Source organism: Pelodiscus sinensis, chromosome 7, assembly GCF_052426305.1.
Source record: "Pelodiscus sinensis isolate ZL-2025 chromosome 7, ASM5242630v1, whole genome shotgun sequence".
NCBI lineage: Eukaryota > Metazoa > Chordata > Testudines > Trionychidae > Pelodiscus > Pelodiscus sinensis.
Window position 1 is genome coordinate 51,437,764 of NC_143058.1, and position 25,616 is coordinate 51,463,379.

At 40.3% G+C, this 25,616-nt stretch overlaps 1 protein-coding gene across 2 annotated transcripts in view; it reads right to left on the minus strand.

Moving 5' to 3' along the window:
• Window positions 1-25,616, minus strand: part of NCKAP1 (NCK associated protein 1) — a 124,274-nt gene that overhangs the window by 9,097 nt on the left and 89,561 nt on the right. For both annotated transcript variants that reach the window (XM_089779788.1, XM_075933759.2), the window contains 8 exons: window positions 23,958-24,176; window positions 23,421-23,551; window positions 22,899-22,996; window positions 18,787-18,880; window positions 17,326-17,408; window positions 16,813-16,893; window positions 8,413-8,506; window positions 6,164-6,280 (listed from right to left, as the gene is read on the minus strand). In XM_089779788.1, coding sequence (XP_089635914.1) covers window positions 6,164-6,280; window positions 8,413-8,506; window positions 16,813-16,893; window positions 17,326-17,408; window positions 18,787-18,880; window positions 22,899-22,996; window positions 23,421-23,551; window positions 23,958-24,176 — 917 coding nt within the window. The remainder of the gene's footprint in view (window positions 1-6,163; window positions 6,281-8,412; window positions 8,507-16,812; window positions 16,894-17,325; window positions 17,409-18,786; window positions 18,881-22,898; window positions 22,997-23,420; window positions 23,552-23,957; window positions 24,177-25,616) is intronic.

Sequence of the window (25,616 nt, forward strand, 5' to 3'; positions counted from 1 at the left end):
TATTGACAGCCACCCAAGGGTTGTATGTGCACCTGCTGAGTACTGCCTGTTGGTTTGCAGTTCTCAGCTAGAGCCCAGATGTCACATAAGCCTTTCGCGCTAAGAAATCGAGCTTTTTAGGTTCTTTACTCTTAGGGGTGGAACCAAGTTGTCCCTGCCTCTCCCTTTGGCACGCGGCCTGCACCACCACTGAGACAGGTGATGGATGGACGAATAGATGCTTATACCCCACGGTGGCACAGAATACCACCTCTCAACCCCTTTCTGAGTCGGTGGTATGGAGTTTGCCAGAGACTTTTAGTAATTTTTGCCACTGACTTGTTGAGAGGAAGGGCAATCCTTGCTGGGGCATCAGCTGTAATTATGCCCACCATTGGATCCGCACCCTCCTTGACCTCCTCGGCCTGCACCCCCAAGTTTTGGGACAGCCATCCGAGGAGGTTCTGATGTGTTCACATGTCCATGGCTGGCATAGCCGGATGGGTCCACCAAGGCTTCGTCCGAGGAGTCCCTCTGTGGAGGTGGTCCTTCTGCGGCACAGTTGGCAGAGGCTGAGCAGGCTGCAGCTGGGTAGGGCGGTTTCTGAGGTGGACGAGCCAAGTCCCCACCCAATTCCGGGGGGCTGGCTCTGCTCTCTGACCCAGAGCCTCTCATAAGTGGGGTCTCAGAGGGTAGCCCAATGGCCTGAGTATGACGAGGCCACCACCGATTCTGACCTTGAAGGGCCCTGGCCCTGGGTTTAGTGGTTTGCCCAGGGGGTCCAAAAGGGCGCCCTGACTGCACCGTAGTTGGACTGGCCTTCCTCGAACGGTGCCACGAGCGGGACTGGTTTCAAAACTGGGATCCGTGCTGGGACCTCGACCTGTGCGAGGACCTTGAGCTCTGTGAGCTGGCAGAGTGACGCAATGAGGCCCTACACAACAGAATTCCGAATCTGATTCAGAGGAGCATTCTGATGTGGATCATGGCGGTGCCACAGATTACTCTGGCCCATGGCGCTGGCTGTGCTGTGCCATAGTCAACAGTTTCCCCTGGTGCGGTGGTGGCGATGCCGACAGGGGCATAGACGAGGACACCGGTGCCGGGGGATGTGGCACTGGTGGCATCAGTTGGGCGGCTGTCCTGACCCACATCAGATCCTGCACTGGTGGAGTCAGTGCCATTATTGCAATCGGTGCTGGACCTAGTCCACATTCTGGTGACTGGGGAGGTGGCACCGAAGGTGGTGCTGGAGTTGCCCTAATTCCCTGGAGATCTTGGCCCGAGTGCACTTCCATATCATGCGGTGCTGGCCCCAGTGAAGACGTGAGTTCTATCAGCTCCTGGGCTGCCAGAAATGTATCCAGGATTAACGGCTGCAGGACCATCTTCATGGATAGGTCCTGGGTCTCTAGGCTACTTGCCCATGTGGGGCTCCGCCTGTGTCGATGGTGTTCCGAAGACGAAGCCTCTGGGCATCCCCCTTGCAGACGTGCCCCGTGGTCCCATCTCGAGGGTGATCTCCCTCTTCGCACCTTCTTGCGAAGGTGCCAGGGACTGGGATCAGTGCCTCAGTATCAGTCCTCACCGAAGGTGCCAATTCTGGTGCGGGGGGTTGGAGTGCCGACTCCATCAGGAGTAGCTTGAGTCTCAAGTCATGCTTAGTCCTCAGCTTAAAGGACTTACAAATTTTGCAGGAATCCATCAGATGGCCTTCCCCCAGGCACTTTAGGCACTCCTTATGCGGGTCACCACAGGGCATAGGCTTTGAATGGCACCAGCAAGGTTTGAATCATAGAATCATAGAATCATAGAATCATAGGACTGGAAGGGACCTCGAGAGGTCATCGAGTCCAGCCCCCCGCCCTCAAGGCAGGACCAAGCTCCACCTACACCATCCCTGACAGATGTCTATCTAACCTGTTCTTAAATATCTCCAGAGAGGGAGATTCCACCACCTCCCTTGGCAATTTATTCCAATATTTGACCACCCTGACAGTTAGGAATTTTTTCCTGATGTCCAATCTAAACCTCCCCTGCTGCACTTTAAGCCCATTACTCCTTGTCCTGTCCTCAGAAACCAAGAGGAACAAATTTTCGCCTTCCTCCTTGTGACACCCTTTTAGATATTTGAAAACCGCTATCATGTCCCCCCTTAATCTTCTTTTTTCCAAACTAAACAAGCCCAGTTCATGAAGCCTGGCTTCATAGGTCATGTTCTCTAGACCTTTAATCATTTTTGTCGCTCTTCTCTGTACCCTTTCCAATTTCTCCACATCTTTCTTGAAATGTGGCGCCCAGAACTGGACACAGTACTCCAGCTGAGGCCTAACTAGTGCAGAGTAGAGCGAAGCCCTGAGGCCCTGGCATACCCCCTGCGGGGGCGGGGGAAAGAAAAGGAGGGTAACTGGCGAATTATCTAACAACTATTCTGGCAACAGAAACTCAACAACTACAACAATGAAGAACTATTTACAAGATATAAGAGTGCTAAGGGCACACTTGCAATAGCAAGCAAAACGTTCCAACAACCGTCACGGGCAGTAAGAAGAAACTGAGGGGATGAGGGGCCAGCAGTGGAATATATGCGTGGTTATACCGGCACCACTCCAGGTTGCTCTCCGGCTGGCCCAACAGGTACTGCTAAGGGTAAAAAGCTTCCGGAACTCATGCACGCGGCGTGCGCGCACACCTAAGTGGAATGGACATAATCAAGCACTCAAAGAAGAATTGACAGTTTGCATGTCAAGCTCAAGAGAGATTCCCTCTTCTTTGAAGAGAAATAAGTGAATAGGCAGTGTGGTAAAGACAAACTAGGGAGGAAAATTTGACTGTGAAACTAGCATGAATGTTCTCTGGTTCATCTGTCAGCAGGTGACTGGTCTAACCTAAGGAAAAACTAATCTCTGGCAATTAGTTTGAGATTTGGGTAGTTATTAAGATCTCAGTCTTCTGTCAGTAGGAGCAAAGATCGAAGTCTGGCTCTCTGCTAGGAGATAGAGAAGGAGACTTGGGGTTTGGATAAACTAATGGGAAACACTCCGATATGGCTGGAATATCTTGAAGTCTATGTTTTTGAAATAACATTTTTCCTTCTTTTGCTTGCCTTGGGAACTGAAGCTAGTTCAAGTCCATAACTTCTTTTATTACTGTCTCCAGGTTTTGCCAGTGCTTAACAACACTAATACAGCACAGCACAGCACAGCACAGCACAGCACAGCACAGCACATAAGAATGGTCATCCTGGGACAGACAGCCCAGTGTGCTGTCTTCAGACAGTGGCCAAGACCTTGAGCCCCAGAAGGAATGGACTGAACAGATAATTATCAAGTGATTCCTCCTCTGTTACCCAGTCCCAGCTTCTGACAAACAGACACTAGGGCTGTGTCTACACTGGGTCACTTATTCCGGAAAATCAGCCGCTTTTCTGGAATAAGCTGCAAGCTGTCTACACTGGCCCTTGAATTTCCGGAAAAGCAATGATGCTCTACTGTACAAAATCAGCCGCTATTCCGGAAAAACTATTCTGCTCCCACTCGGGCATAAGTCCTTATTCCGGAACACTGTTCCGGAAAAGGGCCAGTGTAGACAGCCCAGTAGTCTTTTCCGGAAAAAAACCCCGATCGCAAAAATGGCGATCGGGGCTCTTTTCTGGAAAAGCGCGTCTACATTGGCCAGAGACGCTTTTCCGGAAAAAGGGCTTTTCCGGAAAAGCAGCCTGCCAATGTAGACGCTCCTTTTCCTGAAAAACTGAAAACGGAATAGTATTCCATTTTAAGCATTTCCGGAAATTCATGCCAGAGTAAACACAGCCTAGGACACCATCCCTGCCCATCCTGGCTAACAGCCACTGATGGACCTGTCCTCTATGAACTTAGTGTTCAAAAAAGAACTAGATGTTATCGTTTTGACCTTTGCAACATCCTCTAGCAAAGAGTACCATAAGTGGACTGTGCGTTGTGTGAAGAAATACTTCGTTTTGTTTTAAACTTGCTACCTATTAATTTCATTTGGTGGCCCCTAATACTTGTGTAAGGAGGAGGAATAAACAGTACTTCCTTATGTACTTTCTCTACATCAGTCATGATTTTACAAACCTCAATCATATCCCACTTTAGTCATCTCTTTTCCAAGTTGAAAAGTCCCAACCTTATTAATCTCTCCTCATACAGAAGCCAATCCATACCCTTAATCATTTCTGCTGCCCTTTCCTGAACCTTTTCCAATTCCAATATATCATTTTTGAGATGGAACAACACATACGCAGTATTCATGCATGCAGTTTTCCATTCTAAGTAGGATCAGTTGAGTTTGGGAAATTCACAACTCCCGGGTTTCCCCACTTTAAGGGGTTCCTCTGAAGGCCATCAGCTTTGCCTGACTCCTTGTCAGAGCTCCTGTCAGGCTCCCATTGGAAGAGAAATTGGTGACAGAAGGTAATTTCTAGTGTAATTTATTGGTCAAAATGTAACAAGTACTGTTCATCCTGAACAAATGATAAAAACTACACATGCCACCCCTCTTACAGAGATCCCAGCTACAACATTGATCCTGACAACATGACTCACTTCCCATCACTGGATCTTAGTCTGTCTCGTCTCTTTCTGCTCCCCTCTCCTGCCTCTGCCCTGAACATTTAATCTGGGAAAAAGTTTCTGGCCCTTACTAGTTTTGGAAAAACTTCCCAAAATGGAATGCAATACACATATGGCTTTCCAAATCTGCAGCTAGAGCCCTTCACATACAAAATTTGCATCTGCAGCTGAATAAATGAAATGCAGATATCCACACCCACGGATCTGGATATCTGAATACATTCAGAAATTTGCAGGGCTCTACAGATAGTCTGAAGCAATAGCTCTGAGGGCTATGAATTGTTCTCCCTATTCATCTAAGTAAGATGTAGACATGTAAATTCATCAATATGCTACACTTAATTTCTGTTCACTACATACATCTTTTCTGGGATTATATGTGTGTACAGAGCTGATATCTTTACATTTACTATCTAAAAGTTGCAATGCATACCTATACACGGAAGATTAAAGAAAATATGTCCCCCATCAAGGAAGTTAACACCATTGAATTAAACAGAAACTTGAAATATAATTTCCCTAAAAATGTGTGTGTATGCAATAATGCATGGCAACTGCAATCTTAGTTTGCACACTTAATTGTTGCAGTACACAAGTGGCCGGTTATTCACACAAAGATTTGAGAAACAGGATACTGTGGATCTAAATTATTGCATACTATATTTTCTTTAATTTGGTATTCAAAGCTTTTGAAATGTTGACCTTTCCCTGCTGCTTCTACTAATTCTGAGAGAGCTTGGGAAGGAAATCGTTGAGAAGCTAGATATTATGTTAATTAAGCTTTGTCCTGTGCAAGATACAGAGAAAATTTTGGTCAAGAAAAAGAAAGCTCTGTGGGTCAAAGTGAATAGACACAGAATCGACATATTTCTATCTGGACCTTAGTACATAGCACTGAAGGCAAAAGTCTGAACTAATTAAAAGTGATTACATGATTTGTTTGTATGTTGGAGCACTTTTGACAATCTCGGCTGTTAAACTTAGTTTTGTTTGAGAGAGCGCTAAACATTTTTTGTGGATTGCAAGCAAAGAATTTCCTTGAGTCAAAGATCTTTTTCTTTTAAAAAAGAAAGGAAAATAGAAAAGATTCCTTAGAAGATACTACTTACAATTCATGACTCCTAGATTTTAAAAAAAGAATTTTATTCTCAGTAGTTGAGATATTAAGCTATCAAGTCATATGAATAGGCACAAATCCAATCTAGCAGTAGTAAATTAACAAGTTAGTAAAACACCACACATGTTAAGCAATGTACATTCTCAGATTAATCAAAATAGAAAAGATGTTTTAGGTTATCTGCTTCATGTGAGAGTAACTTCTAAAGAGCATATTCTAGAACTATGTCTTTAAAATGTGAAGTTTTAATTTATCACTGCTTCAAAACAAAATTAAGGTAAACAAATGTCTAATAATTTTTCTCTCAGGATATAGATTCAACCTAATTTACTGTTGGATCCATCCACCATAAAACATGTGATAACACGCTAAAGAGCAAGTATTGAGAAAAACCACTGGAAAGATTAATAACCAGGATATTTCAGCAAGAAAATATTCATACAAAAATTTAACAAGACTCGATAAATAGTACCTTCAATGGCAGGGCTATATTGAGACATCACATTACTGGCCAAAGTTGGCAAGGAGACTGCCACAAAGACCATGAGGAGGCAGGCGATTTTATATTCTTCTTCTGGACTAATATTTTCTGAAAATAAGAAGAAACTCCTTCCATTTAAAAATAAAAGACAAGAGTTTATTTGCAACGACAAAGAGACAAGCGTAGAAGCTGTCTGACTAAGTGATAAGGCCAAACATCAGCATTCACTCTCTCAGGTTTCATGAAAGGAGAGATTTACTGCAAAAAATCTTGGCAACAAGAGACTCATGATAGGCTGGAAATGGTTTTGGGGGTTTTTTTTTTTGTAAGAATAAGGAAAAAGCAGTATCCCTCCTTACTGTCGCTACTAAACTATGCATTCACTATAATTAAAAGCTTTTAGGACAAATTCTGGTTTTTTGGGTTATACTGGTGTAAATACAGTAACTTCAGTGAAGGCAACAAAGCTACTAATGACAACTGAAGAAAAGGTGCCTTTTTGAGTGTTATAATTTATTTCCCATTGTCTAAAATATTATTGCTTCACCTTGCCATGAGATTAGAAAGTTAAGTCAAGTGAATTACAGTATCTAGCACACTATTAATGGATAGCATATATTGACTAGCTGATGATTAGAGCTCTGCGTGGATACAAAATTGATATACACATCAAAAGCTTCATAAATGATCTGTGGATTTGACACCCACAAATTTGCAGGGTTCTAGATACAAAATCTGTGTCCAAATATGCAAAAATGAGACATGGTATTCACGGATGTGGGTAGTCATGGATATAAAGCAGACAACCACAGATCTGCAGGTATGAGGGGCTTGAGGTGGGGGAGGGCCTTGATACTGAGGCAGACATTTGGGGTACAGGCTCCAAGATGGAGTTTGGGTGCCCAGTGGTGCTTACCATGGCTCCCAGGAAGCACCCACCAGGTCTCCGAGGCACATGGGCAGCAAGGGAGGCTCTGCGCACTGCCCCTGGAGCGCCCATTGGTTGCGGTTCCCAGCCAATAGAAGCTATGGAGCCAGCACTTGGGTAGTGACAGTGCGCTGAGCTTCACTGGTTGCCCATGGGTCTACATACAAGGATCAGGAGCTATGGGAAACCAGAGCATGTAGAGAGCTTGTCTTAGCCCAGCATGGAAGACGGGAAAGAGGGGGAATTGGTCAGCTGGACCCATTGGTCAGCTGCTGTTAGAACCACCAAGAGAAGCGATATCAGAATCACACAAACATTAATCTTTACTAATGACATTTTAAAAAGCCATTCAGATAGCCTGACCCCAACTTATAATTTAATATTAAAATAATAGTAACAAATGTCTTCAGGAACTTAAATGTGTTTCTTCCCACCCCAAAGCAACCCATATCTGAGAAAATGGAAAAAAGTCAAGTTAGATAGGATATCTAACCATTCACACACTGTAAATATCCAGTCACGAGTAACAACAAAGCAAATAAGATGTATTCATGGATTTGTATTACCACTGTTTCACCTTCTTTTTCTTTTGTGTTGAATAATCAAGTGTTTGCTAAGAAACACAGGGAACAAAATGAATATCTGCCAAACAGCTTTGAGAATTTCATTTATTTTTACACCCCCTTTAAAAAAAAAAAAAAAAAAAAAAAAAATACCCTAGAGAACAGGAAGGATTTGCAAAGGCCCTTTAAAATGAATGATGTAAAATCTGAAATCATTACAACGTGCCTTGGATGCTTTCACAAGCATAGTTTTAAATGTTTTGTCTGCCATCATGTTAATGTTTGCATGAAACACAACCTTCATATATTTCTCATTATTGATTTATTAACTGCTTCTGAAACGCTGACATTTTAAACATTACAAATAGAGAGGAAAGGATTTAATCGTTACTGTGCATCAGAAAATAACTATTTGCCTTCTGCTAGTCTCAATACACAACCCACTATTTTTTTCTCCTTAAATGAATCCAGTTTTTTCCAAAGGCATCACCACGTTCATCCACATTTCACCTATTACCCATTTCCCTATGCAGTTAGCTCACAAAACTCCAGTCTACATAGCAAATGCTTAAGTTTCAAAGGAAAATTCACCTGGCAATATACATGGCTCAATTCAGGCAATACAAAGAACCAATAATCCATCTACAGCTTTTTGCCTACTTCTGCAAACATCTGCACACATTTCTCGATTTTTTTCCATCAAAAAGAGTCAGCTAAATATACTTTTCAAAGGTTATATGACTTGTTACCTGATTTTTGGGAAGACAGTGCTACAACCAAGGCGGGATCGATCTCACATGGCAATCCAGCAGCAGACGACAGCTCATATACATTCATTGCCACCTGAGACATGGAATGGTAATTATTACAAGGTGAAAATCACCAAATGTTTTCTAAAAATCTCATTTCTGAACACAGCTGTACTGAAATGTTTAAACTGCAGAGCTTGAGAGCACTAGGGAATTTCAGTCTCTGAAATACAATGAAGAGCCTTTGGATTTGTATTATGTCTAACCTACATCAAACAGTTGGTTCAGTACTTGGCATGCTAGTGAGTTATCATTTTTTGCTGTCAAGCCAAACAAAGCTTTGGTAACTTTCCGCAACTGCCTCCAGCACAAACATCTTAACGCCCAATTAGCTCTTCTAACTGAAAGATGCAGAAAAAGAAAGTTAACCTAGCAAAGATGTAAGCAATCAGATCACACGTGTCAAACAATGTTTTCAAACTATTTTAACATAAATATAGCCAATTAAGACCATATGTTCATGCAGTGTGAGCAAGAATTTAATGGTTCTATAATAATGTTAACTTGGGTGAAGATTTTCTACGTAACAAGGGATTTTGGGTGTTCAACTTAAAACATCTCAAGGAGTTCCCATTTTCACAGGATGGGTATTCATAACTGTCTGAAAATTAGGTCCTCATAATGTGTGTCAAATTGGGCACCCTAAATTCACCAGTTACTTCTGAAAAATCTTAGGCATAGAAATGTTGTACATCTGATATATTAAGCAACTACTCAATAAACTTAGGCTTATTGGGTAGTCTAGTCACTGCTTGACTACTCACTGCCTCCCCCTGCTGCCTCTGAGCCACCCCTGCTGCGGCTCTGCCTTTCAAATGTAGTAAGAGACACCCAGGGTAGGCTTGCGCTTAAGTCCCAGCTTGCACCATGTCCCAGACCTAGTCTTGCTGCAGCTCTGCCATTTAAATGTAGTAGAAGCTGAGCTGCCTTCATATCCAGCTCCTATTACATTTAAACTGCAGAGTCGCAGTGAGGCTCCTTATTGGCTAATTGTGTACTGATACAATTTGTATCAAGTAAGCAATTAGTCAATTACCCTCCTCTTAACACCTTACAATATATTTAATATTTCAACCAATAGTTCATAAATTTTGTTTTTGTAAGACCCCCTGTAGGACAGATTGGCAGGTAAACACCTAGCTTCCATATTCTTTTACATCATGTTCTGAAACATCTGCCTTTTTCCTGTTCATTTTCTCTCTCTCATTCTTTAATATTCTTTTGAAAGTAGATTTTACTACCCTCTACACCTTTTGTACAATAGCAAATTTTTAATCATGAAGGCCAAGATCTTAGTAAGCATTACACTTCTCTATGCTTATTGAGAATATTCAAAGTTAAACTTCGCAGTTGAAATTTCAAACAATAGCCAAAGTGGGATGAAACTTTCCCCTCTGGGCTCCGTAAGTGCCCAAAACAGAGTTCTTGGCATCATACTCTGAAACATCTGGTTCTAGTTACAGGTCACTGGACCAGATGTGCTGCTGGTCTGATCCAGTATGAAAGTATCAGAGTCCCAGGAGAGACTGCATATTTTTGTTAGAAGCTCAGCCACTTCATTTTCAGGTTCTTTCAGAATTCTTGCAACTAAACAATCATGTTATTACTAGTTTGTTCCTTCCTCGTTATCTACCTGTTCAAGCACCAACTCTTGATATTTCAATGTCTGGCAGTGTCTCATCTTTATTTCTTAAAATGAAAGCACCGAATATGCATTGTGAAGCCAGATACAAAAAAATAATTTAGCTTCATTGCAACTTCGTCTTTTTAATTGCCTGTCTATTATGGAAGTTGAGTAGGTCAAACTTTTTTCCTCAGGAGTTTCCTGCTTTTAATATCTGTTTAATGCATTTTGTATTGTTTTTATGTCTTAATATTTGTTCTTCTTAGTCCCTTCCAGCTTTCTTCATTTTTAACCTTTAATCATTTTACATGCCATAGTAGTTTATGTTCCTTTTATTGGCTTCACAAGAAAGGTGGATCTCAATTTTCTGACAGACATTTCCTGTGGATTGAATGACTTCTTGAATCTTGCCATAAAACCATTTTGTCTTGCCTTCCTTTTTTGTGTTTTTGTTTGTTTACGGATTTACATACCCTTTGATATTTTTGTTTTAAGCCACTTTTTTCAACATAAATCTAGTCCTGTAAGGCTTGACATCACAGGATTTACTTATGTTTTACCAGATTTGTACAGTTTGAAAGCAAAAAAATGGCACAAATACTCGTTACAAGCTAGTGTATTAATAAAGTACATGTATTTGGCAAAGTTACCCTAAAAAGTGGCCACCTTTTATAGTGCTCCTTAGCAAATCTTAAATCCACTTAAGCTGTAAAGGTTCTCAATGACCACATTAGTGTTTATCTTTACCCTCAACTGATCCTAATTTGGTTAGATAAACAATATTTCCTGCTTCTTCAGCTAACAGACACAGGGTACTGCATGAGAAGTTTCCTACTACACAGAACACCTATAAATCATACACTCCCTTGCATTCTCTCATTCCTATACAAATGGGAGACAACACCGATCCCAGTTTATTCTTCTAGTGAGTTATTTCCTTCTTTCACTGGGTTATTGGACTGTTGAATTGAGGGACGGGAGGGATAAAAATGTCTATGGCTGATCATACAGTTAATAGAGTACATTATTTGTAAGCACCTAGATTAATAAGGAATTACCAACTTTGATTTCTCAAACAGATCACATCAAATCAACCTAATTTCCTTCTTTCACTGGGTTATTGGCTTGCTGGATTGAGGGATGGGAGGGAAAAAAATTGACTTTTAGTGAGGCTTTGGATACAGTTCCTAAATAAACTAGCAAAATGCAATCTATACAAAATCACTATAAAGTGGCTTCACAACAGGTAGAAATACCAAATGTAGAGCAATTATCAATGATCTGCTGTCTAACTGGGAAGGAGCATTGAGTGAGGTTCTACAGGGTTGATCTTGGTTTCAGAATCATTTCAATATTTTCATGAATGACTCGGATAACGGAGTAGCATGTATGCTTAGAAAATGTACAGATGACCCTAAGTTGGTAGGAGTTGCAAGCTTTTGGAAGGCATGATTAGAATTTCAACAACTTTGACAAATTGGATAATTTATCTTAAATAGCTAAATGAAACAATAAAAATAAGTGCAAAATACTTCATTTAAAGAAAAATCAAATGTATGGCTACACAATGTGAAAAGGATCTGGGCATTATCACAAATTGAATGAGCCAACTACGTGATGGTTATAAAAAAGGCTAATATTCTAAGACAGACATAGAAGGTAATTGTCCTGTTCTACTTGACACCAGGGAGGCCTCAGCTCAAGTACCGTGTCCACATTCATGGCACTATTGGTGATTCACAGAAGTCCCAACTGGAGGTGAACCTGAAGTCTATTTGACAGGGGTTGAAGGATCATTTGTCCAAATTTGACAGCGTAAGGATCTGTGTAGTATGCACCCTGCTGGAACTGAGGCTGAAAGCGGGGGGCTGGAAAGGTGGGGTAAGAAGAAGGGTAGGCACTGCACACAGACTTCTCAAACAAATGCACTTCAGAATCACAGAATAAAAGAATTGGAAGGATCCTCAAGAGGTCATCAAATCCAGTCTCCTGCACTCATGGCAGGACCAAGTGCCATCTAGACTATCCCTGACAGTTATTTGTCTAACCTACTCTTAAAAATCTCCAAAGATGGAGATTGCACAACTTTCCTAGGTAATTTATTCCAGAAATTAATCACTCTGTCAATTAGGAAGTTTTTCCTAATGTCCAACCTTAACTTCCTTGCTGCTAGTTAAGCCTATTGCTTCTTGTCCTATTAAGAGAAGAATAATACTGAATAGAACCTGCCCCAAATTGATCCCTGTGGAACGTCCCTCGTTATACCCTTCCAGTATGACTGATTTATTGATAACTACTCTCTGAGAATGGTTATCTAACCAGTTATATATCCACCTTATAGTAGCTCCATCCAAGTTGTATTTTCCTAGTTTGTTAATGAGATATACCATATCTATCACTTCTCCTTTCTCTACAAGACCTTGTTATTCTGTCAGGTTGGTTTGACGTGATCTGTTCTTGACAAATCCATGTTGTTACTTATCACGTTATGGTCTAGATTTTTGCAATGAATTGCTCCGTTTCTTTTCCGGTACAGAAGTTAAGCTGACTGGTCTGCAATTCCCTGGGTTGTCCTTATTTGGTTTTTTTAAGGATAGACACTATATTTGCCCTTTTCCAGTCTTCTGAAATGTCTACCACCCACCATGACTGTTCAAAGATAATAGCTAAAGGCACAGCTATCTCTTCAGCCAGGTCCTTGAGTATTCTAGTATGCATTTCATCATGCCCTGGTGAAAATGAAGACATCTGAAGAAAAATCTGATTCCTGAGATCATGAATGATCTGTCTTCCGTCAGTACTGGAGAGGCTGGAACAAATTCTGGAGAAAGAGATACCCATGAGATCATCTGCAGCTTTCCTCAGATGGTACCATTGTAACTGGTATGCTTATTGTCAGATCTGATGATCCCATGTGGTACGACCTTTGGTGCTAATGCCAAGTGAGCATCTTGAATTGCATGGAAGCTGGTACCAAGAGATTTTGAGGGCCGCAAATGTCTCAGGAATAGATGGTACCAGGAAAGCATTCTGATTTTGTGGTGCAGAAATCTGAGGTGACAACAATGATCTTGGCACATCGGGAGTCATCTCACAAGGCCTAAACTGGGCTTTGGAATAAATAAACCTCCCATTCTGAGGCTCTCTCTGGCAAGTGCCTTTCATTTTGAGTGCAGCTCCTAGTCCTTGGGGGTATGTCTACACTACCCCGCTAGTTCGAACTAGCGGGGGTAATGTAGTCATCCGCAGTTGCAAATGAAGCCCGGGATTTGAATTTCCCGGGCTTCATTTGCATGAAGCCGGCCGGCGCCATTTTTAAATGCCGGCTAGTTCGGACTCCAAGCCTAATCCGAACTAGCTAGTCCGTGCCGTGTGTAGCCGCGCGGCACGGGGTCCGAACTAGCCGGCATTTAAAAATGGCGCCGGCCGGCTTCATGCAAATGAAGCCCGGGAAATTCAAATCCCGGGCTTCATTTGCAACTGCGGATGACTACATTACCCCCGCTAGTTCGAACTAGCGGGGTAGTGTAGACATACCCAGGTAGAGCTTGAAGGTCTTTCCCTCCAGTCTTATGGTGTTCAGTACAGAGTACTTAGAAGATTTGCAGTACTTCTAGGCATTAGTGAAACTGATCCATCTCTCAATACAGCCAAGGCTGAAGGAGCAAGGTTGACCCCCATACTCAGAATGAGCAAGAAGGTTCCAATGGAAGGTAGAGTGCCAATTCCAATAGCAGATACTTAAGTCTGGCTGCCCCGTCCCTTTTCAATCCTGCATCTATCATTAATGTGAGCCTTCTCCAATGACTTAAGGTCAGAATTGGTTGACCACAAAAGAACAACCATACTGGGTCAAACCAAAGGTCCATCTGGTCCAGTATCCTGTCTACTGACAGTGGCCAATGCCAGATGCCCCAGAGGGAGTGAACAGAACAAGGAATCATGAAATGATCCCTGTCATCAATTTCCAGCCTCTGACAAACAGAGGCTAGGGACACCATTTCTACCCATCCTAGCTAATAGCCATAGATGGACCTAACCTCCATGAATTTATCTAGTTCTTTTTTGAACCCTGTTAAAGTCCTGGTCTTCACAACATCCTCTGGCAAGGAGTTCTACAAGTTGACTGTGTGCTGCGCAAAGAAAAACTTCCTTTTGTTTGTTTTAAACCTGCTGCCTATTAGTTTCATTTGGTGACCCTCTAGTTCTTATGTTATGGGAACAAGTAAATAACTTTTCCTTATTCACTTTTTTCCACAACAGTCATGATTTTATAGACCCCCTTTTACAGACCCATCATATTCCCCCTTAATCTCTTAGATGAAAAGTCCAAGTCTTTTTAATCTCTCTTCAGATGGGACCTGTTCCAAACTCCTAATCATTTTCGTTGCCCTTTTCTGAACCTTTTCTACTGCCAATATGCCACAGGAGTGATAGTAGCTGAAGTCCAGAGAATGAAGCATAACTGTGGTATTAACATCAGGTACCATTGTGTCAAACAATCTTATTTTTCTTTTAAAAGAAAAACATGAGGATAAGCTGAACTACCCAATCTATTCTACAACAAGTTATCTACAAGACATTAAAGATGAGGCTTGCACAAGATCAGGACCTCCTACAACCATCACAGGAAGCAGAAAGGAATTGAGGGAGTTGGAGCAGCACTGTCCTTTATGCTTGTGCGTGAGGCAGCCAAGGGCTCTCATGCAGCCCCAATAGGTTCTTCTAAGGAAAAAAACCTCTCTCAAATGTGATCTGGAGCAAACACACACATGCCCTACAGTAGAAAAGATGTGCAATAACTCAAAGTACATGCGTCTTTTCTACCAGAGCAGTCCATATGTACTTTGCATCTGGTATATGATCTCTAAAAATAGCCTCTAGTACAGGCCTGGGCAAAATATGGCTTATGGGCTGGATCTGACCAGCCAAGCCATCAGATCCGGCCTGGGAGAGGCAGCAGGGAGCCCTAGGCAGGCTCCCCTGCTTGCCCTGCAGCCCCACGCACTGTACAGAAATGCGGCTAAACGGTTCCATTTCTGTTTTAAAACTGGAGGGGAGGGGGGAAGTTTTAGGAGCTCCCAGCACATTCCCATTGACCCGTTTCTTGCAGAAACCAGCCAATGGGAGATGCTTGTTAGGATAACAGGCAGCTAAGAAGAATCACGCCCCCCCTTCTGAGCTCAGTTATTCATGAAGCACATGGCCAGTAAAGCAGGCAGGCTGGCTGGAAGGAAAACATTTTAAGCTTTGCAGGCAGGCAAGATTGGCAGCTGGCAAGTAAGTCTCTTGGCCACAGCCTGCTTCTGGCACCCCAGCCCTTTCCTACCCTAACTCTGCCCCCCCCCCCCAACATACCCATATCCTCTGTCGTCCTCCCTCTTACACCCATACCGCCTCCCAGATCTGGCACCCCAATCTCCTGCCCCAGATCACAATCCCCTCCTAGCCTAGGTCACATCCCAAACCCCCGCATCCCTGCCCTAGGCCACAACCACCTGCTTCATCCCATCTCCCTCCTGCACCCCAGTCCCTTACCCCAAAGCTCCCTTCTGCACCCAACCTCCATTCCAGACCCTGCATCTCCTCCATTAATATCATGGAAGAGTGCGGCCCTCGACCACTTTCCAAATTCTTTGAGTGGCCCCACCATCAAAAATTATTGTCAATCTCTGCTTTAGTAGAAGCTATAAGCAGCCATCAATTGTGCAATGTGGTAAGTTTGAGGGATGCTGACCCTGCTCATGACTTGAAATATGAGAGTTAATTATACTTGTTATAGAAAAAAATACAAATATTTTCAGTCAAATTTATCCAGCTCCTTTTTACATCTAGTTATTGTACCAGAATTATCCCCTTGTCCCTGTACATGAGCATTAAAAGCAGGGATTTAACTGATTTCACTAAACCCTTAATAAACTCATTCTTTATTAACCTTCTATCTAACTCTCTCCTTTTCGTGACTAAACAATTCTAGTGTTTTCCCTGAGATCATAACACAGAATCCAATTAAATGTAAGACTTCTTTTTAACCCTTCTCTGGGCCTTTTCAATTTCTGATACATTTTTCCAATGAGGAAGCAAAGCTAAATGTAGTTCTTCAAATGATGCTTTAACATTTGCCAAATATCACAATAAGCTTTGTACTTTTGTATCCATTAGAATTGATCAAACATTCTTCTTTGCTCTGATATTTCCCCAGTTTGTGGCAGCAATATTCAAACTATTGACCACGTCACTGGCTCCTGTCAACTCCAAATTCAGACTGCTTTCATAATGTATTTATTTGCTCTTTTGTTTCAAACCCCTAATATGCTTAAATTAAAAAGGAGTTTCCACCTTCTACTAGCCAAAAGAACTTAGCGTCATCAACAAGCTGTATCAATAAATCATTCATTAAAGAGGAATTGTCCTTTTCTGCTGCTTTACCAATTTGAAACCCAGGACGAGACTTTGCTTTTCAACCCTTTCTTAAACAGTTCCATATCAGTCTTGTGTCCCTGGTTATTAAAAAGTTTTAAAAGTGGTCTTAATTATTGTTTCCTAGCTTATAATTATCTATTATTGCATAACTTTTTTTAGAACATTAAGAGGTTACAGATACACAGTAGCCTAAATTCACAGTATGTTCTTTGCTTCTGTATTTTTAACATCAAGTATTAATGTTTTTAGTAAACCATAAAAATGACTGATGCACTTTTCAACCCAAACTTTACCTTCATGTCAGTCTCCCTCGGAATGTGATCCTTAAAGTCTTCAATTGAACTTACGAGGAAAGGAATGTGGTAGGATAAAACCTAACAGACAAACAAATATGCAACTAGAAAATTCTTTCAATAATCTTAGGCACTAATTTATTACTTTTTTTTAATGAGTTATTTTATGTATATCAGATGAAGCATAATACATTCAAAATTGAGCCTAGCATTGACAAAATGGAAAAAGCACTTTTAGACATTACTAAAAATGAAAAACACATGCTGACACTGTCAAAACTGTCCTAACATTGGCAGCAAAATGGTTTTGAATGGTACGCAATCAAATCATATTGCAGAACTTGGAACCTTGGGTTCAGTATGGTTCTGTACAAACCCACTTCATGCACAAAGCATCTTATTTTAAGTTTAATTTTATATAACCCAAGAAATCTGAATATGGAGATATTTAAATACAGTATTAACTCATCTTTTAATTTAACAAAATGCAGAATAAATATAATTATTTCTTACATCTCTAAGTGCTTCCTGTGCCAATGAGCGAAAAGATAAGATTACGCCAATTATGGTCATCCTCTTCAGAACACTATCAACAGCTGAAAGAAAAACAGTGAACAAGACAGCATTTCACAAACGGAGGGTCCTGATCAAGGAGGAGGGGGGTCACAAAACTATTTGTAGGGGGAGGGGCGGGTCCTTGCTTTCAAGATCTGGGAAGCTGGAGACCAGTGGGCTAGTGCCTGGGTGCCTACCTCTGAAGACTGAGCAGCCATCAGAAGCAGCATAGAAATAAGGATGGCAATTCCTCTAATTTTTTCCATCCATGTGCAAAATAAGTTTTGTTATGTACACCAAGGTATGTGGGGATGTGTACTGCTAGTAGAGACACATGCAGCCTGCTGTGGGCACTCTACTAATCAGCTAGGCGGTGTTTGACTCTTTTATTTGAGTGGCCACCCAAGTCCTTACAGGGAACACTAGTGGCAATACCATAGCATGCCACCCTTACTGCACAGCTGCAGGCAGAAGTGCTGCTTTCAGAGCTGGACGGCTGAAGGGTGGAGGCTGCTGGCTGGGCACCCAGCTCCAAAGACAGTGCTACCACCAGTAGCAACACAGAAGTCAACATGGCATGGTTTAGTTATTTAGCTCTGTCAAGAGCTGCACTTATGCAGTGAAAGCTATGCCAAAATGGGGATGGGATCATCACAAAGAAATATTTACAAAAGGCAGTCCAAGAAAATAACCCTGAACTGGAATATATCCCAAGATTTAGAAAATAAAGCTTTTCAAATGTTTTACCCCAAATGAAAATCAGTAGGAAAATACATGACCAAGTTGAAAGTACGAGACATTCAAATAAAGACATAAATCACAAGAACTAACAACTGTTTTTTGTATGTAGCTGATATTCGTATTTGCTAATAAATATATGTACTGCTGCTGACTACTTCACAACAGTGAGCTTGTTTATACACAGATGTCAATGTCTGGATGCAAAGACTCTTCTCTGCACAGTCTAAAATGTCTCAGTTTAATACTTACCTTTAAACCCCCTCACTTTCTAAAGGATGCAGCAATATACCACAACAGAATCAAAACTCTTTTCAAGTTCTGCTCTGCATGCATGTACTTCTATATGCATATACTATGAAGAATTATAGTTATGGCTAATAAATGTGACAGCTGGATGACAAGATCCATTTTATCTTCTCTGTATGATGGCCTCCAAACGCTTATGCACTAACTTACACTGAAATCTCTTTTTGTTTACAAATCAAGCTGGATAAAATTTAAAATTTAATCAGTTCACATACATTATGACTAAATTCTAGTGAATGAAATGTACATTTTAACATTCACATACAGAGGATCATTTTCACAATGCTAGTTCATTTATGCAGACAAGTGCAAGGACCAAAAACATTTTAAATAAAAACAAAAACACACACACCAAAATTACTAGTTACCCACATGATAATCTTTTAAAGAGTGCTGCCATCTGGTCTGGTTTGTCAAAACTGGTCCTCATTTGTGTTAGCACTTCAACATTTTCCACCACAAGTTTCTAAAGAGAAGAAAGACCTCAGGTCAGCTGTAGATCTCAGTATGTTAAAAAGATAGGTGCATGCTTTAGGACATTTCAATCTGGCAAGCAGGAAATCAAGCTCATGGAATCCAGATTTTCCCTCTATCTTTCTTCTGAAGGAACTATAGGATTAGTCTGGTAAATCCTGTGTACACCAGAGTTATGAATGACAAAGAGAGGAAAAGCTGCTAATGGGAATGCAGTTTGCACATTCTTCTGAAATTATAATCACAGAATGAGTTTAATGAGTTTAGAATAAAATTTCACCAAATATACCTTTTATAAAGATGCTGTACTAATTTTATTTCACTCCAATAATATTCTAATCATTCACATTCTCAATAGCTTTTTTATTACAGTGACCCACTCCCTTGATCTTTCCACTAGATGTTTGCTGTTGTGATTTTCGGACTGCAGTCAATTTAGGTAGCTTCCTTAATTGGAAAGCAGGGTTTCTCAGAAATGTTGATACCGTCACATTTTAATGTGAAACAAAAGGGGTTTTTAAAAATATAAATATGGCCCTCATAAATTATTCAAACATTAAATATCAGTGCAGCTTTCCCAAGATTATTTTCTTTGACTCCCATCACAACAGAGTATTAAAGAAAAGGAAATATGAGATTATTTAAATCCATGCAATTTAGTCTCAAGCAGTAAGTCAACTTGAAAAGAAAGCCAGAATTCTTTTGACGGTCAAACAGAATTTGGCTGAAACAATATATAAATGCAAGGGTTTATCTTTGATCCTTAAATAAATACATGTGAGCTAGAGATCTTTGTAGCAAGTATGCAAGTATAATAATTATTCTCCAAATGTATAAATTATATGGGATTTGAAAGACTGTGAAGCGGCATAACCACAGCTATAAAGTTGAACTTGTGGCATTCAACAAGACACTTTTGTACCACCTAGTGAGGCATCGGTTACCTCAAATGCTCTAACCACAAGCAAGAAGAGGTTATTTTACTCTTATAAAAATGGAAGCTGCAATGAATGAATGATGATTCGTTCAGCTGTTTATCTTCAGAGACATAACTACTATCTTACATGTTAATTGAGTTTCTTATGGAGAAGTCTACCTTCATGTAGCTCTGCACACAATTAAGTGGAGGAAAGATTATGCCCACTTCTTTCTAGACACCACTTTAACTCTTAAGAGTCTAGTGCTTTTTGTCCCCGAAAGAACTACCAAAGTTGCAACACACAAGAAAGATAGAAAAAGAAAACAGGAGCATAGAGGAAGGGACGCTCCGGGTTGGAAGATTGGAACAGCCTCAGAATTAGGGATGTTAGCTACTAGTCGACTATCTGATAAGCAAATGCTTATCGAATACTTGAGTAGTGACTCAACTATTCGCTTGCTCCCCTCCTTGCTGCCTCTATCAGATAGGGGACACTGCTGTCGGATTAATTGTATCAACTATACGATTAGCCAGATAATTGCATTTTAACATCTTTACTCAGAATAGCTATCAGCTACACCAGGCATTTCAAGGGACCTAATATACCAGTTCAAGGTTGTGAAGGGAGAGTCTGAGATGGAGCCCAAAATGGCTTCTTAGGTAGGCAACAAGCAGTAGCCACTTCACTTCTTCCAGATAGGAACTTACTAATGGGCAGTGAGATGGGCAACGTGCAACTGCAATGACTCCAATGCCCTGAGCCAGCATGGGATACCTTAGCCTCCTATGCAAGCGCTGCATCATGAAGAGAGGAGAAAGAGAAGAGGAAGGAAAGAAGTAAAGAAATAGTATATGCATTATTAAGTTTTCTATTATTAGCTGTGTTGCTAAAGGCAAGTGGAAGGAGGGGAGCAAAGGAAACTCACTGAGCATCACCCTACCTGCTTCTAGCTGAGATGTCTCCAGACATCTCCACTACTCCTAGCTCCATCAAAGCTGCACTTTGTTTAATGAGATGAGCATTTATTCTTTAATTTTGCCACCAAACAGGATACTATTATGAAAGCTGAGGAAAACATATTATGTGCCCTGAGAAACCCTATCCTTAGTAGTCTCAGAAAACCTCTCAAAACCATCAGAATTCAACCATTTTAAAAACTGCTTTGATGGCTGTATGAACATATTTTACTATGGATGGCCAGGAGAGTTTTGAGAAATTGTTAACAAGATGTTACCCACTTGGACAGTGTCCAAAAAATGTTACCATTCATGATTCAAGAGACGACTGGCTCACGTAATGAGAATGCTGTGTCATTCCTACAAAAACCCTGGAAAGAACTGCTTGCCCCGGAAAGACTTAGTGTAAAGGTCAAGGATTTGAATGGCCATTAGGAATTAAGTACCCACTCCTAATTTCAAGTAGGTCCCTGCTGATCAGGGTTGATGCACACTATTTAGGGAAATGGCAAAGGTGGCAAACTTTCAGTTTATTTTATAAGGATCTCATACTCTCTGGCAATTCAGTATCACCAACATTCACAATAATGAAGGAAAACAGAGGAAAGAGACAGACAGAGAGAACACACGCTTTAAAAGAATTATGCTATTCTAAAAGGATTTTTTTTCCAGAACAAATCTGATTGGAAATCAAATTTTCAGAAAGCTTAAGCTATTTGTTTTTAAAAACAGTAAGCCAGCATCTATCATGCAGTATGTTCCAAGTACATGGAAACACACCACTAAATGCAATAAAAAACTACACATATGTAAAAGGACTACATATGGCTACTTAATTGCTAATAACTCCATCAATTACAATATTACAGGGGTTAATCACATGAACAGCATAACTATTATAGTCCATGGTCTACTGACAAACAGGCTATCTGGCAAAAATATCAGCATAGTATTAGATACTTAAGAATGTTCACCTAGAAATAGTTACTATAAATACATATTAAATGTACTTTTTCACTATCAGTGTTAATTTATGTGAATTTGATTGCATATGCAAGAAACTTCCCATGCATACCCATTTATAGTGTTAATTTCCATTCAACTTTTGCAGAGAACCACAGTAGATTTATTGCCTATCGGCAGCAGCTGCCGTGTGCACTTTAGTGGGTGCAGTCCTCTTTCTCCTCTTCACTTTGCAAGGGGGCAGGAGTACCAACCACCCACAGCAGCACCTCTGCCCGGGCACTGCAATCCTAACATCAGTTTTGAAAGGGAGGACCAGAAGAGGGAGGAAGGGCTGGAGAGCAAGCCCACCATGCATTCACTTCTGCAATAGTAGCTTCTGTCCCATGGGGTTGGACCTGGCTTCATGCTCTGGGCAATAAGAAGGTATACAGGGTTTCAGTGCCATGCCAAACCTGAGTAGCAGTCTGCGTGCCAGATCACAGTGCCCGGAGTCATGAGCTGGTCCAGACCCATAGGACAGGTTCTGCTACTGCAGAGTTTCTACGGGTGCAACTATTTCCATGCACCCTGGCTAGGCTCTGCTCTGTATAATGAAAAGGTAATAGTAGCTGTAATTTTTTAGAACATGCTCTCAAAATTGTACACTGTACTACTAGTCTTAACAGTCAGTTGGAAAGCACTGCAATAACGCAGTACCACAGCACGCAGACTATTCAAATCCTTGAGTACAGCTTGCATTTTAGAAGGTATTTCAGCAACCTGAACAAAGCTTAGGGTCTATTTCAAAGGAAAATCATTAAAACGGGAATGGATACTTTTGTCAAAAAATTAGAGAGCTGAAAATAACAAAACAGAAAATAAAGTGTACTTGAAATTAAGAGCAAAGTGAGCAAGATAAGCTAATATAGTAGCAGGTTCTTAATGTTAATTTAAAGGAAAAGGTTTTTAAAAATGTGTTTTGGACATAGTCCAACCATTGAGAGAATATGATACAGAGATGTGTTCAGTGTACTGTGCATTCACAGATGACTGATATGAATGAGAAAAAATAGTCATCTGTTTTCAGTTGTGGTGGTATATGGTAATACTCAGCAAGTAACATGAAAAGCATCACTCTTGGGCACTATAAATAAAATGTGCATAGGGAAAAATATCAAAATATAATTACCTTAAGTTCAGCAACCTGTGAGGAAATGTGCCACATAAGACTTTCACTTAGGAACTTCATGCCATATGGTCCTAGTAGTTCTGAGAGGGCCCTCATTTCTAAGGAAGAAAAAAACAATTTTATTTAAGCCAACATTTATTTTGCAGTGATTTAATGACATAATACATTGAAGCAATACCACTCTATCAGAGCAATCTCAAAACTGGATACAGAATAAAGCTTAAGTTATAACAACACAGGAGAAGTAAGTTCACTTCCTGCATTTACTTACAACAAATCACATGTATATAGCCAGTAACTGTTTCAGTAAGAATAGAAAAAAATTATATTCTTTTCCCCCGGGTTACAATACAAAAACAGCAAGGAGAGAAAACATGGAAACGATAAAATTCTTTTGTACAATGGAGGATTTCTTTAAAAACCATATTGGTATTCCACAATCTCTCTAAAACTTAGTCTTGAGCACATGAATAAAACCAGCCCTCACAAGGAGTATTTTGAGCCATGTCACAAAAAGCTTACCTGATATGTCAGAGTATTCTTCAGCATTAAATGTCAACTCATTTTCTGTGGGTAAGTTCACAAATGCCTTCATTGCTGGGAAATATGCTATATGCCCATTGCTGACTTGCCTTAGCAAGGTTTCTAAATACCTTAGGATAAGAAAAAAAAATGTAAAAATGATAGTTCAATGAGAATGATGCCATAGTACTCTTAACATTAAAAAAGTTGCATTGTTCTTTAAGAATAAAATTCATTCTTTATGCAGAAGGACGTCGAACAAGGCTTACACATCACGTAAGTCCCACTTCAAAGGCTTACCTATGCATAGACCTTGTCTTGCCCGCTGCAACCAGAAGAATTTCATGTTCAGTGAGTTTTAGACTGCTTTTTAACAGCTATTGTTGGAGAAAGAGTAAATCTATCTTGTTTCAAATTTGCAAGTGTTCAGACCATAAACAATTCCAATATCCTGATGCAAGCTATGCAGTTTAATTAGATTTTTAAGTGTATTTAAATGCAAAAAAAGAGAGCTCATAATAGATGTTAAGTTCCTACCAATTTGTGTATAAACTGGTAATAGTTGGCTCCCCATGACTATCCAAATGCTGGGTTTGCTGAAGAAGAACATTGTTAAATACTCTTGTGATGTCAATCTGCACATAATTTTCTATTGATTGGAGTACTGTCATGTAGGCTCTGACACTTGTTAACAGCTCTGAAGGTTTTGCAATCTCTTGTGTCGCTTGATTATACATAGTCATTCCAACGATTGACCTTTTAAAAAGAAAAAAGTGTTACCTTTGTATTTTAATGAAATTAAGAAATAGTTAGTTCTTCCTGCCCGTATAAAGGATTGTGTAGTCAAACTTTTAGTTGAATATCTCAATGATATTTAAGACATAATAGCACATTTAAAAAAGAGAAATCAGCAAAAATGCTGAATTCATAACACACATTCTTGATAACATTTTACGGGAATTCTTAAAACAAACACTTACTGAACATACTCAGGGAACCTACTATGAAGACACTTAGGGAACCATAGGCCCAAAACAAATCTGATTGGTCAAGAAAACACTTTAAATAGCTTCTGAAATACATTTGCATGAGAGAAACTAATTATGTATCATGTAAACACATACTTATGTTTAGGAATGTCCTTCAAGACAAACTCTTTGTACTCTGTTACAATTTAGGTCCATATTTTTTCCTCCCTCGCCCTCCCCCTCCCCCTCCCCCCCCCCACACGTATAGGGAGAGGGGGAGGGGAAGAGAGGAAAAAATATGGACCTAAATTGTATATAAAAGGAGTATACAATGAATTTTGTCATTAAAATAAGCACAAAAGGAAATTACAATAACAACAAAATTCAAAGTAAAAGAATTAACTCATGCTGGAACCTCAGTTTAGTTTGTGATGTAATGTATACACACTACACAAAAAAGGCAACCTAGCATTTAATTTCCTGAATCAAAACAATGTACAGTAGACTTCCAATAATCTGGAACCTAGATGGTGCTGGATCTCTCACTCTCACACACACACACACACACACACACACACACACACACACACACACACACACACACACACTTTTTAACCCTTTTAATAGTAGCACAAGTACTGTCCAGCATCTCACAATGCCAGCGGCAGACTGACTCGGTCCCATCCAGTTTCGCTTGTTTCAGCTGCTGACGTGGCTGTCCTGTGACTTGATTTTTGCCGAAGCTCACTCACTAAACTCTTGCCATTTTATGCGGGACTATTGGGAATACGATACAACTTGATGCCAGACTATTGGAGTTTTACTGTATTATGTTACAAATGTAGTCCTAATAAATAATCAAATCCATTCTGCGCAAGTGTAGGATTATTTTCAAGACTAGAGCATATCTATAATTAGTTTGCCAAATCTAATTTTCATGATTTCATTTAATGGGTCTTCTACCACTTCTCTTAGAAAACTATTACTACATCTCACTTTTAAGAAGTTTTCTGATATTCAGTTTTAAAAAGGGATTAAAAGATACCAGTTCTACATAAGGAAGTGTCAGCCTACCATGTCCTCTTCAACTGTATTAGCATTCACTATTTTAGTTCTAAACATCCGTCAGTGGACTTTCCATATGCATTTCTTGTTTATACGAATTTAGCCACAATAGTAATTTTTAATTCCTACTAAAAGCACTGAAAAATACATGACACTTAAATAG